At 46.7% G+C, this 16957-nt stretch overlaps 1 protein-coding gene across 7 annotated transcripts in view; it reads left to right on the top strand.

The window, feature by feature from the left end:
- birc6 (baculoviral IAP repeat containing 6) overlaps nt 1-16957 on the top strand; it is a 102341-nt gene that overhangs the window by 6035 nt on the left and 79349 nt on the right. For 6 of the 7 annotated variants that reach the window (XM_069141871.1, XM_069141870.1, XM_069141875.1 and 3 more), the window contains exons 2-15: nt 206-387; nt 5690-5827; nt 7777-7970; nt 8091-8202; nt 8676-8758; nt 8837-9062; nt 9155-9324; nt 11887-11945; nt 12123-13778; nt 14450-14599; nt 14695-14920; nt 15462-15622; nt 15786-15917; nt 16387-16518. In XM_069141871.1, the coding sequence (XP_068997972.1) occupies nt 206-387; nt 5690-5827; nt 7777-7970; nt 8091-8202; nt 8676-8758; nt 8837-9062; nt 9155-9324; nt 11887-11945; nt 12123-13778; nt 14450-14599; nt 14695-14920; nt 15462-15622; nt 15786-15917; nt 16387-16518 (3621 nt within the window). The remainder of the gene's footprint in view (nt 1-205; nt 388-5689; nt 5828-7776; nt 7971-8090; nt 8203-8675; nt 8759-8836; nt 9063-9154; nt 9325-11886; nt 11946-12122; nt 13779-14449; nt 14600-14694; nt 14921-15461; nt 15623-15785; nt 15918-16386; nt 16519-16957) is intronic. The other variant, XM_069141874.1, reaches the window with a different exon arrangement.

Below are 16957 nucleotides of genomic sequence, written 5' to 3'. Positions count from 1 at the left end.
CATGTGTTCATGTGCAGACCTGCTTCCTGTTCAGGAGGATTGTACCTCCTCCCCAGTCCTCCTGGTGGAGCACCTCTCATCAGCAGTGCTGCTACAGCTCTACTACTATCTCATGACGACCCTCTGCTGAAGACGACGAGGACAGACTGATGACCTCCTGTCTTTCAAAAGTCCTCACGCTGTCATGTCTTCTGTTCCTCCCCAGCTAAACCCGGCGGTCGTGTCACCTGTCAGTACTTCCCCGCGGTGGACAAGGTTCTTTTTGTGGACGACTACGCGGTGGGATGCAGGAAGGACCTGAACGGCATCCTGCTCCTGGACACGGCCCTGCAGCCGCCGGTGGCCAAGCCGGAGGACATGGTTCAGCTGGAGCTGCCGGTCACAGAGGTGAGACAGGTGTTGGACCTGATATCTGACATCACTTGTTGTGTAAATGTTCCCTCACATTTCCTCACGCTCATCAACTCCAATAGATAGATAGATAGATAGATAGATGGATGGATGGATGGATGGAGGGACGGACGGACGGACAATAGATAGATAGATAGATAGACAGATAGACAGACAATAGATGGATAGATAGATAGATAGATAGATAGATAGATAATGGATGGATGGATGGATGGATAGATAGATAGATAGATAGATAGACAATAGATAGATAGATAGACAATAGATAGATAGATAGATAGGTAGATAGACAATAGATGGATAGATAGATGGATGGATGGATGGATGGATGGATAGATAGATAGACAGATAGACAGATAGATAGATAGATAGATAGACAATAGATGGATAGATAGATAGATAGATAGATAGATAGATAGATAGATAGATAGATAGATAGATAGATAGATAGATAATGGATGGATGGATGGGTGGGTGGGTGGGTGGATGGATAGATAGATAGATAGATAGATAGATAGATAGATAGATAGATAGATAGATAGATAGATAGATAGATAGATAGACAGACAGACAGACAGACAGACAGACAGACAGACAGACAGACAGACAGATAGATAGATAGACAGACAGACAGACAGACAGATAGATAGATAGATAGATAATAGATAGATAGATAGATAGATAGACGGACGTACTCCTCCTCCCGTCCATCCCTTATACACCGTCCACTGACTCCTCCTCCCGTCCATCCCTTATACACCGTCCACTGACTCCTCCTCCCGTCCATCCCTTATACACCGACCACTGACTCCTCCTCCCGTCCATCCCTTATACACCGTCCACTGACTCCTCCTCCCGTCCATCCCTTATACACCGTCCACTGACTCCTCCTCCCGTCCATCCCTTATACACCGACCACTGACTCCTCCTCCCGTCCATCCCTTATACACCGTCCACTGACTCCTCCTCCCGTCCATCCCTTATACACCGTCCACTGACTCCTCCTCCCGTCCATCCCTTACCCTCACCATCAGACGAGCTCACCCTTCATCGAGACATCGAGACCCCCCATGTGTCCATTTCAGCGTATCTTAAATTCACTGCTATCACCACTAAATAAAGAAGTTTACAGGATTTATTTAATGCAATTGAAAAATCAGTCTTCATGAGAGTTTGCTTCAGTTTTTCAGAGACATATCCATCTAATCCCACCACCCCCCAGACAGTGTGAGTGTGCCTGCAGTCTTATTTGCATTTGTATGACCACACTACCTTTAGGTATGTAGGTAGGTAGGTATTTACTTTATTAATCCCCGAGGGGAAATTTTTTCACTACAGCAGCATACAGAAGCAATAAGATAATAATAGAAATAATAGAATAAAATACTAGAATAGAATATAATAATAGAAAAGCAACAAAATAGCAGTAAATAGCAGTAAGAAATATAAATATAAAATATATAATATAAAATGCACAGTTTATACAGTACATTATATATCTATATATATTATATACAACAAACCAAGAACACAGTCAACATATATATATATGTATATATATATATATATATATATATATATATATATATATATATATATATATATATATGTATATATATATATATATATATATATATACAAACAAACCAAGAAACACAGTCAACAGTGTAATTGTACTGTGATGGATTTTGCCAGAGGTGAGTTATTGTACAGTCTTATTGCAGTGGGCAGGAATGATCTCCTGTATCTGGAATGATCTCCTGTATCTGGAATGATCTCCTGTATCTGGAATGATCTCCTGTATCTGGAATGATCTCCTGGATCTGGAATGATCTCCTGTATCAGGAATGATCTCCTGTATCTGGAATGATCTCCTGTATCAGGAATGATCTCCTGTATCTGGAATGATCTCCTGTATCTGGAATGATCTCCTGTATCTGGAATGATCTCCTGTATCTGGAATGATCTCCTGTATCTGTCCTTGTGACAGCAGCTGGAGGAGTCTTTTGGAGAACGTCCTCCTCTGTCCCTGCAGCAGATGGAGAGGGTGGTCAGGATTATCCAATATGGATAATAGTTTGTTCAGCGTCTTCCTCTCCACCACCTTTTCCAGACTATCCAGTTTGTAGCCAATGATGGAGCCGGCCTTCTTAACCAGTTTGTTAAGTCTGTTGGTGTCTCCGGCTCCAATGCTGCCCTCCCCTCCCCCCTTTTCCCCCTCAGCAGACTACTAGAAGTACAGTTCACTGGCCACAACAGATGGTAGAACATCTCCAACATCTTGCTGCACACATTGAAGGATCGAAGTTTCCTCAAGAAAAAGAGTCGACTCATCCCCTTCTTGTAGACAGCGTTGATGTTGGTCTTCCAGTTCAGTCTGTTGTCATGGAGACACCAGGTACTTGTACTCCTCCACCATGTCCACCTCCTCTCCCAGAACTCTCAGCGGTTGTGGAGCCGTCGTCTTCCTCCTGAAGTCGACCACCATCTCTCTGGTCTTGGCCACGTTCAGGAGGAGGTGATTTCTACCAGCCCACTCCACAAAGTCCTCCACTACCCCCCTGTACTCCTCCTGTCCATCCCTTATACACCGTCCACTGACTCCTCCTCCCGTCCATCCCTTATACACCGACCACTGACTCCTCCTCCCATCCATCCCTTATACACCGACCACTGACTCCTCCTCCCGTCCATCCCTTATACACCGTCCACTGACTCCTCCTCCCGTCCATCCCTTATACACCGTCCACTGACTCCTCCTCCCGTCCATCCCTTATACACCGACCACTGACTCCTCCTCCCGTCCATCCCTTATACACCGTCCACTGACTCCTCCTCCCGTCCATCCCTTATACACCGTCCACTGACTCCTCCTCCCGTCCATCCCTTATACACCGTCCACTGACTCCTCCTCCCGTCCATCCCTTATACACCGTCCACTGACTCCTCCTCCCGTCCATCCCTTATACACCGTCCACTGACTCCTCCTCCCGTCCATCCCTTATACACCGTCCACTGACTCCTCCTCCCGTCCATCCCTTATACACCGTCCACTGACTCCTCCTCCCGTCCATCCCTTATACATCCGACCACTGCAGAGTCATCAGAGAACTTCTGCAGATGTCTTGACTCTGAGTTGTACTGGAAGTCAGTGGTGTAGAAGGTGAACAGGAAGGAGACAGAACAGTTCCCTGAGGAGCTCCAGTACCACCGACCACCGTATCAGATGTCAATATGACGACTGCAGGACTCCCTTCAGTTTCAGTTTATTTCCAGTAGGCAGCATGAATCTCACAGAGGAGAATCTCTGCACCTGATTTAGCTACTAGCTCATTTCCATCTGTGGTCCCTAGTAAAGTATGAAAAAACAATAATACAACCTTCTACTACATATCGACTAACACTTAACAAAGAACATCAGAATATTACATACATACAACATTTGTAAAGACAGGTTGTCAAATTTAAAATCAGTGCTGACAAGTCTGGTCATTTAAAATCAGTTTTTTTAACTTGGCAGGAGAAGTTTTTAAGTTAACGGGTAGTTTCTTCCATTAATGAATGTCTTTAAAAGGAAAAGCAGCGCTTCAGTCTCCAGTGGCAGCAGAACGAAGCTCCTCACAGGAGGAGGAGCAGCATTATTACGAGTTTTATGCACTAACTGGACATTTGAATATAAAATGGAGTTATCAAAATTTCATATTTTATATTTAGTCAGTATTTCGCAGTGATGATAAAGTGGCGGTTCCTATCCAGGACCTTCAGGGCCTGTTCGTGTGGTTCTGATGGGTTTTAAGACGGTCCGGTCCGCTTGGCACCAGCATGATATGTGCAAAAAGAAAAACAAGAAAAAAATCATTGCATTCAAATGTGTATTTGAGGCCTCAACTGTTAGGGAATTCCTGATATGTCTAAAATGAGCTATATTAAATTTGAGTACATGTTTTTACTGTCCTGTTTGAAGCTCAGGACTGTGACCACGCTCTGCAGCTCTTATTCTGCCGCTGATTCCTCAAACACTTTCAGTGCTTCACCTGAAAAATTCACCTGAATACAGAAGCCAAGAGGCCGTTCTTCTGTTCCCGTCTCAGGGCTGCTGAGAGCAAACATCTGTCATGTGTGACTGATGTGTGACTGTGTTGCTGCATGTGCAGACCTGTTGAAGTTCAGGCTCCAGATATTAGAAACAGATTTTGTGACCTCCCCTGAAGGCCTGGAAAGCGCTGGAGAGACAGTGAAGGAGTGAAACCTCTGCAGGCCGCTGAACAGTCAAAGAAACACATCACGTAGTGTAAAAGCAGTCATGACATGGTTTGGCTGTTTTCTTGCTCCAGCCAGGATGTCACATAAACTACAGGCTTCAATGGTCCCAAACAAAACGAGCACCAACTAACAGCAGGACAGGAACATGTCAATTCTACCAAACTGCAGAAACTCTGAGAGCTGGTGTTACACTGAAATCTGTCCCCTCATTCTTCTCCTCACTCCTCACCAACACTGTCAGTCACAGAATCTGAAGGGGGACAGATGTCAGTGTAACACCAAGGCCAGGCTGACTCACTACTGCCCCCTAATGTACAAAGAAATGGGATTTAATTCTTACATATTTTTATGGCAGTATGTGTAAAAACACAAATAAAGTGCATGAACATAAAAAGCGGAGCTAATTTGTATCCAACTGGAAGGAATGATTATTTTCATCATGGATTAAACTGCTGTTTATTTTCTCCATTCATTGATTGGTTATTTAGTTTATCAAATTTAAAAAAAAGTGCTCTGGACGAGAATGAAAACTGTTTTAAATTGACTGTAGGGGTGAAACAATGCAGCCGGACGGGTCCTGTGTGGATGTAGCTTTAACTCCCACAGACACACTGACCCCACCTGGGCGGCCTCATGTTCATCAGATGGAACCCACCTCAGAGAGTGCTCCTTCAGGGCTGGTGGAGCAGCTCCAGCTGACAGAATGGAAAACGTTGTTATCAGAACTTTTTGCTTACTTCATGAGTCCAAACTCAGTGAACTGTGAATAAATGGGATAACTAAGTTGCTGCCAGTAACCTGTGATCATGCTGATAGGCTGAGCATCAGTCATCCTGCCATCGGCACCATATGAACATCCAGGTAATGTGTTGCTGCAACATAGTGAGCTGCCTGCACAGGTTCCTAATGTTATAAAAACCAGGACAACCCAGGGAATCATCTCAGCTTTATGACACAGCTGTGTGAATATTTGCACATTAAAAACTCATCTATAAATGTGTATGTGTGTGTTCAGGCCCAGCAGATGCTGTCTGCCTGTCAGGAAAAGATTGACGTGTCCAACACAGAGGGCTTTGAACTCTTCATCACCCAGCTCAAAGAAGGCCTGAAGAATACCTCACACGAGACAGCAGCCAATCACAAGGTGGCCAAGGTGAGTGGGAGCGCTTCACTTCCTCGTCCAGCCTGTGTGGAGACACGTCGGCTGTTTGTGCTGTGCATCGTGATTTATTAGAGATTTGAATTTGGCCATCGGTGACAGCTGAGAGTCCCGACCGGTGTTTGATGATGTGGAGAGGACGATGTGAGGGAAACCAAAAGAAATGGTTCACAATCCAGGACCATTCAGGAGTTCAGTATCCAGTATCTGACCCTCTTTACGGGATTCTAATGGTGCGTACAGAAACAACACAACAGGGATGATTACGCAGTTCCTCCAGGAAATCTTGCGACTGCAATAATTAACGCAAATTCAAGGAAATGCCGCAATATTTGCAGGAGCCTTTTTTTTTTTTTAAATCCCTGCGATTTTTCTGCCAAAAATGTCATCAACTGAGAACTAATTTTATTACCAATAATAACTTCTCATTTCCAACCAGAAAGTCTCTGCTGCTGTTTTCATCATCAAATAAAACTCTCTTCACCATAGAAACAGGAACAAGAGGAGAAACAGGAAGTGACGGGGTTTGTGGGAAATGTGTTCTTCACATTAAAATGATGATTAAATGTTTGTGATCAGAGGAAGTGATTCCATATTACTGGATGTTAAATGAGTTTTCTCCACACGTCCAGTTGTCAGAGACGTCTCTTTGTTTGTTTCATCCAGCAGGTCTATGTGTTGAATGAACATGAATTAAACAGCATCTAAAGCTCTTATTTTGACAGCTGATGTAGTCCTTGTTTCTATATTCCAGTCACAGACGGTCTGTTCTGGAAACATACGCAGCTTTTAGGACCTTTTAGGACCTTTTAGCAGCTTTTAGGAGCTTTTAGGACCTTTTAGCAGCTTTTAGGAGCTTTTAGCCCCCTGATGGTTCTCGAAGTTCAATAAATATATAAAGAAACATTAGAAGTAAAATATTTCTGTGATGTGCAGCATGATTATTATCACAGGAAGTGATTACAGGAGAGATGAAATCCAACACTACTGGGGCACTGCCAACTGGTATAATTTCGCAAGGGACAGGAAGTTGTGGAAACTCCATGCTGAGGCCTTCGTCTTGCAGTGGATTGACAATGGCTGAACATGATGATGATGACTCTTATCAGCTAGTGCTGAAAAAAAATCTAATTTTTCTTTTTCACAAGGAGGAGGGGGGGGGGGGGGGCGGAGTGACGGACAGACAAACAAACAAACAAACAAACAAGCTGAAGCTGGACTTCAGCTAAGCCCAAAAAGAAAATCCAAAAACAACATAGCACACTATTGTTGCCTGAAGATGAGCTGCTGGACCACTGGACCCACTGGACCCATGGAACATGACTTCTGCCCTCCTGTCAGTCATCTCAGTCAGCAGCTGCTTCCCTGGCAGCATGGCCGCTGGGTTCAGCCTCTCCTGGCTCCATGTGGGTTTCAGAAAAGGTTTCATTCTTCTCAGGGTTGAAAATGAACCAGAAGAGTTGTGAGTTGTTGTTAACTCAAACTTCATCAGACTCAGGCTTCTTATACATCGTTGTATGTACGTGGTGTCTCTCCAGATGGTCTTCTGTGTTCTGGTTTCTACGGGACTGGATATAAGACCCAGATAAAACCCTTCAGTTCAAACCGTGAAAATGTCCAACCTTAGAGCTGAACAACGGGCTGGTCTGTCGTCTGGCTCCACGTGGTTCCAGGAAACAACTTCATGCAGCATTCAGACTGCTGTCACCTCTGACGTGTTTCTACTCACTGAGACCCAGGGGCAGCCTTCGCTATGGTTTTACCCGTTTCCAGTGAAATTGCCCCGGGCCACTGTGTGTGTGTGTGTGTGTGTGTGTGTGTGTGTGTGTGTCTCTGTCTGTCTGACTGACTGACTGACTGCAGTCCACCTCCTTGCCTGTTAAACTGAGCCCTCTCCTCCCCAGACGGTGATGTGTCCCTGTTTGTTGTGTCCTGTGTCTCAGTGGGCGACCGTGACCTTCCACCTCCCCCACCATGTGCTGAAGCTGGTGGCCGGTGCCATCGTCAACGAGCTGAAGAAGATTAACCAGAACGTAGCTGCCTTGTCTGTGGCCTCCTCCATCATGGACCGGCTCTCCTACCTCTTGTCTAGCGCCAGGCCGGAGCTGGGGGTGGGTCCTGGGCGCTCTGTGGACAGGTGAGGGACCTGTGCTATATGAAGATGTCTCCACGGTGCTCTACGGAGCAGGTACAGGTACGTGGTCCCACCTGGGGGGAGCCCACTGATGTCTCTGAAGGTGTTGTTCTCTCTCTGCAGGTCTCTGATGTACAGTGAGGCCAACAGGAGGGAGACGTTCACATCGTGGCCACATGCCGGCTACAGGTGGGCTCAGCCCGATCCCATGGCCCAGGCAGGGTTCTACCATCAGGTGGGTTCTGTCTCTACACCTGTCTCAGGTCCAGACCAGATGATCCAGAGAGGATGAGCTCATCTGACTGTCAAAGCTGTTCACACCATTTTAACTTCATACAGTACATGATGTTTCTCCTGTAAGAAGAGTGTCATTAGAGTATTAAATCAATAAGAAATCTAACTTAGTATTTTTGCCAGAATTTTTGACAAAGTAATCGTTGAATCTTTTTTTGTTATGCCTTTTATTTTTGTATTGATTAGAGAATTGCTAAGTATTGGTATTGGAATCGATTTGGATATTCATCCCTAACTACTGTTCACACTTGGGGTTCTGAACAAATGTTGGACTGGAGGGAAAATCACTGTTAGTGCTTCAAAGCCCTGTTGACCAGCATCTGTCTGTCTGTCTGCCTGCCTGTCTGTCTGTCTGCCTGCCTGCCTGCCTGCCTGCCTGCCTGCCTGCCTGCCTGCCTGCCTGCCTGTCTCCAGCCCGCCTCCACAGGGGACGACCGAGCGATGTGTTTCACCTGCAGCGTGTGTCTGGTGTGTTGGGAGCCGACCGATGAGCCCTGGTGAGTGCTGATTCAGCTGCTTTAATGATGTCCTTCCTCACGTATCTGGAGTCCCAACGTTTCTCCGCTGGTCTCCAGGTCCGAGCACGAGCGGCATTCTCCCAACTGTCCGTTTGTGAAGGGCGAGCACACGCAGAACGTCCCGCTGTCCGTCACTCTAGCGACCAGCCCCGCCCAGTTCCCCAACAGCCCCGACAGTTCAGACAAGATCTCCTGCTACGGCTTCGGCAGCTGCCCGCAGTTCCTGGCCGCCGCCACCAGGAGGGGCAAGATTGTCATCTGGGACGTCTCCAAAATGATGAAGGTCAGAGCGCTGAGCCGTGAGAGCATCGAGCTGGGATCCGTGTCCCGTTTCAAAGGTGTCCATCAAAAAGTGTGTGATTGTGTGCCGAGCAGGTGCACCTGAAGTTCGACATCAACCCGTACGACCCGGCCATCCTGAGGCAGCTGATCGTGTGCAGCGGTGAGCAGGGCCAGCAGGCGCTGACGGGGTCCCGGAGACCAACGCTGGCCTGGTTGGAGGAGACATCGTCCTGCTCCGACCTACCCAAGCTAGAGGGAGACAGGTGACCTGCACACCGACACCAGCTGAACGACCCGGCCGCTGCAACATTCTCCACACCTGGTTTACATGTGCAGCTCACCGTACTGATACCGGTCCTTCCACCATGGACCAAAGCCCATTCTCATCAGCTTGTTGGGGGTGCACTTTCAGATTGAGTGTTCTTAAAACACAGATATATTGAGACCTGAGCTGCAGCCATTGGAGCTTCACGCCTGTCCACTGATCCATTCATCTTATTGGCTTTTACTCTAACATAATGAGTCGTAGGCTGGAGTAGTGCTAGCTTCATTTCACCTGTCCCTCCAGGGCTCCGCTCTGTGACACACACACACACACATATATATATATATATATATATATATATAAATATATATATATATATTTATTTATGTATATATATTTTCACACCACTATATATATATATATATATATATATATATATACATATATACAGTGGTGTGAAAAAGTGTTTGCCTCCTTTCTGATTTCCAATTTTTTTGCATGTCTGTCACACTTAAATGTTTCAGATCATCAAACAAATTTAAATATGAGTCAAAGATAACAAGTAAACACAAAATGCAGTTTTTAAATGAAGGTTTTTATTATTAAGGTATAAAAACAATCCAAACCCACATGGCCCTGTGTGAAAAAGTGTTTGCCCCCTCCTGTTAAAACATAACTTAACTGGTTTATCACACCTGAGTTCAATTTCTCGAGCCACACCCAGGCCTGATTACTGACACACCTGTTCTCAATCAAGAAATCACTTCAATAGGACCTGCCTGACAAAGTGAAGTAGACCAGAAGATCCTCAGAAGATAGACATCATGCTGAGATCCAAAGAAATTCAGGAACAAATGAGAAAGAAAGTAATTGAGATCTATCAGTCTGGAAAAGGTTCTAAAGCCATTTCTAAAGCTTTGGGACTCCAGAGAACCACAGTGAGAACCATTATCCACAAATGGAGAAAACATGGAACAGTGATGAACCTTCCCAGGAGCGGCCGGCCGACCAAAATTACCCCGAGAGCGCAGCGACGACTCATCCGAGGTCACAAAAGACCCCACGACAACATCCAAAGAACTGCAGGCCTCACTTGCCTCAGTTCAGGTCAGTGTTCATGACTCCACCAGAAGAAAGAGACTCGGCAGAAATGGCTGCATGGCAGAGTTCCAAGACCAAAACCACCGCTGAGCAAAAACAACATTAAGGCTCGTCTCATTTTTACCAGAAAACATCTTGATGATCCCCGAGACTTTTGGGAAAATACTCTGTGGACTGACGAGACCAAAGTTGAACTTTTTGGAAGGTGTGTGTCCCGTTACATCTGGAGTAAAAGTAACACCGCATTTCAGAAGAAGAACATCATACCAACAGTAAAATCTGGTGGTGGTAGTGTGATGGTCTGGGGCTGTTTTGCTGCTTCAGGACCTGGAAGACTTGCTGTGATCAATGGAACCATGAATTCTACCGTCTACCAAAACATCCTGAAGGAGAACGTCCGGCCATCTGTTCGTGACCTCAAGCTGAAGCCAACTTGGGTTCTGCAGCAGGACAATGATCCAAAACACACCAGCAAGTCCACCTCTGAATGGATGAAGAAAAACAAAATGAAGACTTTGGAGTGGCCTCGTCAAAGTCCTGACCTGAATCCTATTGAGATGCTGTGGCATGACCTTAAAAAGGAGGTCGGTGCTGGAAAACCCTCCAATGTGTCTGAATTACAACAACTCTGTAAAGATGAGTGGGCCAACATTCCTCCACAGCTGGAAAAGACTCATTGGAAGTTATCGCAAACGCTTGATTGCAGTTGTTGCTGCTGAGGGTGGTCCAACCAGTTATTAGGTTTAGGGGGAAACACTTTTTCACACAGGGCCATGTGGGTTTGGATTGTTTTTCTCCCTTCATAATAAAAACCGCATTTTGTGTTTACTTGTGTTATCTTTGAATAATATTTAAATTTGTTTGATGATCTGAAACATTTAAGTGACAAACATGCAAAAAAATAAGAAATCAGGAAGGAGCCTGTGTATGTATATATCTATATATAGATGTATGTATATATAGATGTATATATATAGATATACATAGATATATATATATAGACGCACACACATACACACTCACAATTCAACAAAATATAATTAAAGAGAACAGAATACAAAATTTCTCTCCAGCTTAAATATTGATACTTGGAATACAAGAAAGATTCAACACAGGAATCAAATGTAAAACAACAACAAAAAAACAAACATACGAAAACATAAACAAAAGAGGGAAACCGAGGCTCAGGGAGTGGTGTGGTGACATCAGTGTATGCAGTGAGGAGCATGACGTTGGTCAGACGGTGATCCAGGTGGAATTCAGACCACTTCATTGTGTTCATATGATAACGGCAGGCTCCATCTTTCACTCAATATTTATTTTCAAAGTCTCAAGGAGTATGTTATTTGTTCCATCTGGTAAATTTCCCTGACTCTGTTCGCATATTATGTCGGGGGGGTCAGGTTTTAACCACTTAGTTGTCATGGTTACTCATGTTTTTGAACTCCCCCTCTTCCAGCGATGACCAGTTGGAGGATTCAGACAGCGACGAGCATTCCCGATCAGAATCAGTCACAGGTATGGAGTCCTACATTTAGTGCCTCTTTGTTAACATTCGCATGAACAGAATCTGAAGACGTGTGCATGTATAGTATCTCTCTGTGTCGGACTGAAACACTGTTCACCAGCATCACTGGTGTCACGTTGTAGTGTGAACAGGAAAACTTCACTCCTCTTCTCACTCGTGTTGTGCAGGCCAGCCCTCCCAGTGGGAGAGCATGGATCTGAGCCTCGGGGTGACGGCACTGAGCGTGCTCCAGCAGCCGGAGAAGCTCCAGTGGGAGGTGGTGGCCAGTGTGCTGGAGGACACGGTGAAGGACCTGGAGGAGCTGGGTGCCAACCCCTCACTGAACCAAACCAAGGCCCACAGCCAGGCCAAAACAAAAGACAAGGTCCCTGACCACCACAACATTCCCTTCCCCTGCCTGCTGGCCGGAGGCCTGCTCAGCTACCGCTCAGCATCCAGCACCCCCATGGCTGGACCCCCACCCACAGCCCCAACTACAGCACGCAGGACCACAGACGGTCCACTTAGGACTCAGGGGCCCGACCCCTTCCACTCCGGGCCCCTACAGGAAAAGGGCTCCATGGAGATAGAGTCCTGCAACCCCCAGACTGCAGCGCAGGAGCAGGGCTTCTCTCACCTGGCAGGTTCCCAACCTCCCAGCCCCTCTTCTCTGCCCGCTGTGCGCAGGACTATACCCGTGCTGCTGCTGTACAGTATCAGAGAGGTGGATGACAAGTCCTCTGGACAGGTGTTTGCTCAGATGAACAACCTGATGAGCAAGGGGCTGCACGAGGAGGGCTTCACTGTGCCGCAGATCATCGAGATGGAGTTTGACACGCACGAGCAGCTTCTTCTTCAGGATCCTCCCATCACCTACATCCAGCAGTTTGCTGATGCGGCGACCAATCTGGCAGGTTTGGATGGTCACGTGGACAAATGGAGCACGCTGGCTGCAGCGACCGTGTCCAGCCCGCCGCGACCCGGAGCACTGGTGCAGTGCCTGAGGCTGCCCAAACAGCTGGAGGAGGAGAATCTGTACGTGGACTCCATCACGCCCTGCTGGGACGGCGTGCACCTTTTAGTGGGGTTGCAGCCCTGCAGCTCCGAGTCTCTGAGCGCTACAAACCAAGTGGAGGCTCTCAACAATCTCAACCGCCTGCACTCTGCCCTGTGCAGCCAACGCAAAGGAGACCCTCTGCACCCAGTGGCCAACGGGGTGGAGGGCCATCACCCAGGGGGCTCACCGCCTCAGACCCCCCTCATTCTTCCCCCAGGAGACCAGCAGCAGCAGCAGCAGCAGAGGTTCCCGAGTGGGGGGAGCGGAGGGGGGTATCTAGCCCTCTACAAGCTCAACTACTCCACCCGTATCGTCACCTTGGACAAGGAACCCATCAAGGTGCAGCAGATCTGGGACCCGTGTGACGCCATCACCTCTCTCATACTGCTTCCTCCGGATGTGCTCGACAGCAGGGAGGACGACAGCGAGGAGGCTCCGGAGGAGGCCCTTCCTTCGGCTCCCAAAACGGGCTCGTCCAGGCTTGGACTGGGCCCGTCGGGCTCAGCTGGCTCTGGAACTGGGACTGCATGTGGAGCAGCCACGACTAGCAGCGGTCCCTCTAACTCCGCTTCCAGCTACAAAGAGGGCAAACAGGTGGAGGTGGCTGGCCTGGGTCACCTGGTGGTCACCACACGGGCCGGCTATATTATGATACTGGACCTATCCACGTTGGAGGTCCTGGCTAAGGTGGAGCCACCTAAAAAGGATGGGTCAGCAGAGGAGACGGACCCCTTTGTCTCGGTTACCTACTGCTCTGGGACCGACCGCCTGTGTGCCTGCACCAAAGGTGAGTGTGGAGTGTTTAGTAACCTCCCTGCAGACAGCATTACTGTTGACTGCTGCGGTGGGTCTGCTGTCTTTACCGCCACCTCAGAGGGATGTTGTTGTTACTTGTCCCCAAAGTGTCTGAACCATCACCAACTATTCTTTGAACTCAACACCCTGTCCATTTATATTGCTAATGTCATACATCTGAGGTATCTTTACAGAGGAGTACAATACATCAGGCTTTCATACACACACCATACTTCACAGCAAGTTTTTTAAAGGGTGTGTTGACGGTAAGAAAATGTTGTTGTTATGCTTCAAAAAAGATCTCTGAAATGGAAAACCTTATGAAGACAAGTTGATAGATGCTTCTGTAACACTGAAGCTTGAAACATGATACAAGATGAGACGGGTCAAGATGTACTAAACCTCCTAGAGAAACGTTTCGTCACTTCTAAGTCAGACAGTGTCTGCACAATTAAACATCAGATTAATACCAGTGTCAGAGATTTGTTCTCTTGATATTTATTGTTGTTGACCAGTTTGAATTCCAATCATTTGCTATTAAGGATTTACCCTTTGGAAAAATAAACTCCTCCTTTTCCTTCCATCAGAGAGTTTAATGTTCGGTCCTGCTGTTCAATCATTTCTTTATACCAATGTGACTTCTGTTTGTGTTCTTGTCTGAAGGTGGAGAACTTCATTTCCTTCAAATTGGAGGTGTGTGTGACGATATAGATGATGGAGACATGTTTATTGATGGCCCCCTTTCTAAAGGGGCTGAACTGCTGCTTGAAGGGGCCAAGCCCTCCTCCAACCCCTCCAGCCCTGGGGTCACAGGTAGAGCTGCCACATCATTACATTGGGAGTATCAGGCCACGTGGTCTAATGTTCAGGAGATATGGACCTTTGTCCTCTAACTGGTCTTTGTGTAGGAGTGGACCTCCTGGTGGATCAGCCGCTGACCACCGAGAGCCTGATGTCCCTGGTGGAGCTGACACGCTTCGAGACGTTGACCCCCCGCTTCTCGGCCACGGTGCCGCCGTGCTGGGTGGAGGTGCAGCAGGAGCAGCAGCAGCGCCGCCACCCGCAGCACCTTCACCAACAGCACCATGGAGATGCAGCCCAGCACACCCGGACCTGGAAGCTTCAAAGTGACAGGTACCTGCTTTTAAAGACAGGACATTTACATGTTAGTACATGTAAAGGTACTACATTTACATGTTAGTACACGTGAAGGTACTACATTTACATGTTAGTACACGTAAAGGTACAAGACTTACATGTTAGTACACTTAAAGGTACGACACTTACATGTTAGTACACTTAAAGGTACGAGACTTACATGTTAGTACACTTAAAGGTACTACATTTACATGTTGGTACACTTAAAGGTACGAGACTTACATGTTAGTACACTTAAAGGTACTACATTTACATGTTAGTACACTTAAAGGTACGAGACTTACATGTTAGTACACTTAAAGGTACTACATTTACATGTTGGTACACTTAAAGGTACGAGACTTACATGTTAGTACACTTAAAGGTACTACATTTATGTGTCGTACACTTACATGTTAGTACACTTGCATGTTAGTGCTTTACGTTGGGTTTACCAACGTAAAGCCTTCTCTACACAAGGAAGAGTCCTTAGGGTGCGTCCCAGGCTTCACCATGACGACCTGTGTTGTGTCTGCAGCTCCAGTTGGGATGAGCATGTGTTTGAGCTGGTGCTGCCGAAGGCCTGCATGGTGGGACACGTGGACTTCAAGTTTGTCATGAATGCCAACATCGTCAACATTCCTCAGATCCAGGTCACGTTACTGAAGAACAAAGCACCTGGTCTGGGCAAAGTCAGCGGTGAGGACGGTGTTATTACACACCTTTAACCAGCTGGTAGACTGGTCACTGTTTGTAACGCTGCTGCAGCAGGGCCTTAACGTCTCTAATGTATTTGGGTCTCACCAGGTACAAGTGACACGAGCAGGGAAACTGTCTGAATGTTGCCCCGTGTCTTTTACAGAGACGGCGGTGGACAGACAGATCTCCTTCCCTCTGTCCAGTGTTCTCCATGCCAACGGGGAGAGGAACGGCCAGCCTCTGCTGCACGACTTCACAGAGGACATCCAGTTCATGGACCTCGAGGAGACATCAGGTGAAACATGGAACCGGTTCAGTCTGAGATCAGAACACCTTGTTTGTACTGCAAAAAACTGTCATTTTAAAAAATAACAGCTGTTCCAGAAAGGTTTCAGACCCCTTCACGTTTTGCAGTTTCTTGTAATGAAGATTGACTATTATTAATTTTGGGGTGGGGGGTGGAGGGGTGGGAGGGTTTTATCCCTGCATGACCAACAGCTCAGTGCTCAGTGGGTCACATAATCTAAACTCTGACCTGAGATGGAAACAAATTTGTTTGAATCCGACTGTTAGTGTGGAGTAGTTGATGTTAAATGTTACATGAATACATAATTAACAGCACATTTAACCTGCTCAGAGGCCTTCATGTTTTAATGCCCAGTCTCAGGTTTATCATCTGTGGTGCATTAGAACCAGTACTCTGTTTCCTGTGGTGTTCAGTGTGCTGTCCTGAGTCAACCAGTGGTGTCATGTGTTTGCTGCAGGCTCCATGTTGTGTCCATTCCTAGAGGACCACAAAGAGGACATCCTGTGTGGTCCCGTGTGGCTGGCCAGTGGGCTGGACCTCTCTGGCCACGCTGGCATGCTCAGCCTCACCAGCCCCAAGCTGGTCAAAGGTAATGTTTCCAGAGGCACGCTTCACAAACAGTTGACTGCTCTACTATTGTTTCTCTGAATCATAACTAGACTCATGAAAGTCAGAGAGTTGCTTTAAAAAAAGAGATGGACCTATTTGAAGTTAGTCACCCCAGCCTGAGGCAGGTTCACAGCTAAGACCTGTCCTTCCTGTTGTGTTTGTGACACAACCTCAGCCTGCAGAACAAAAGTCACAGAGCACAACTTTCTCCATTAAAGTTAATGGAACCATAAAAAAAGTGTTGGGATAGACAGACTGAGGTTTTTCTCTGTACCTTGTGTAATGTTTGATGTCTTTAAGATCTTTTCTGCTCCTGTCATTGATGGGATTCACCCTCTTCACCTGAGTTACAACCACAGACTGGATATAAAAGAGTTCGTAGCTTCAGGTCTGTAAAATGGTTCTGATCCAGAAGTGTC

Source organism: Embiotoca jacksoni, unplaced genomic scaffold, assembly GCF_022577435.1.
Source record: "Embiotoca jacksoni isolate LCO1_2020_lvr unplaced genomic scaffold, fEmbJac1.0.p SCAF_92, whole genome shotgun sequence".
Taxonomy (NCBI): Eukaryota; Metazoa; Chordata; class Actinopteri; family Embiotocidae; genus Embiotoca; species Embiotoca jacksoni.
Note: the sequence above shows the minus strand (reverse complement) of the source record. Positions and strands in the feature narration are given on the sequence as shown.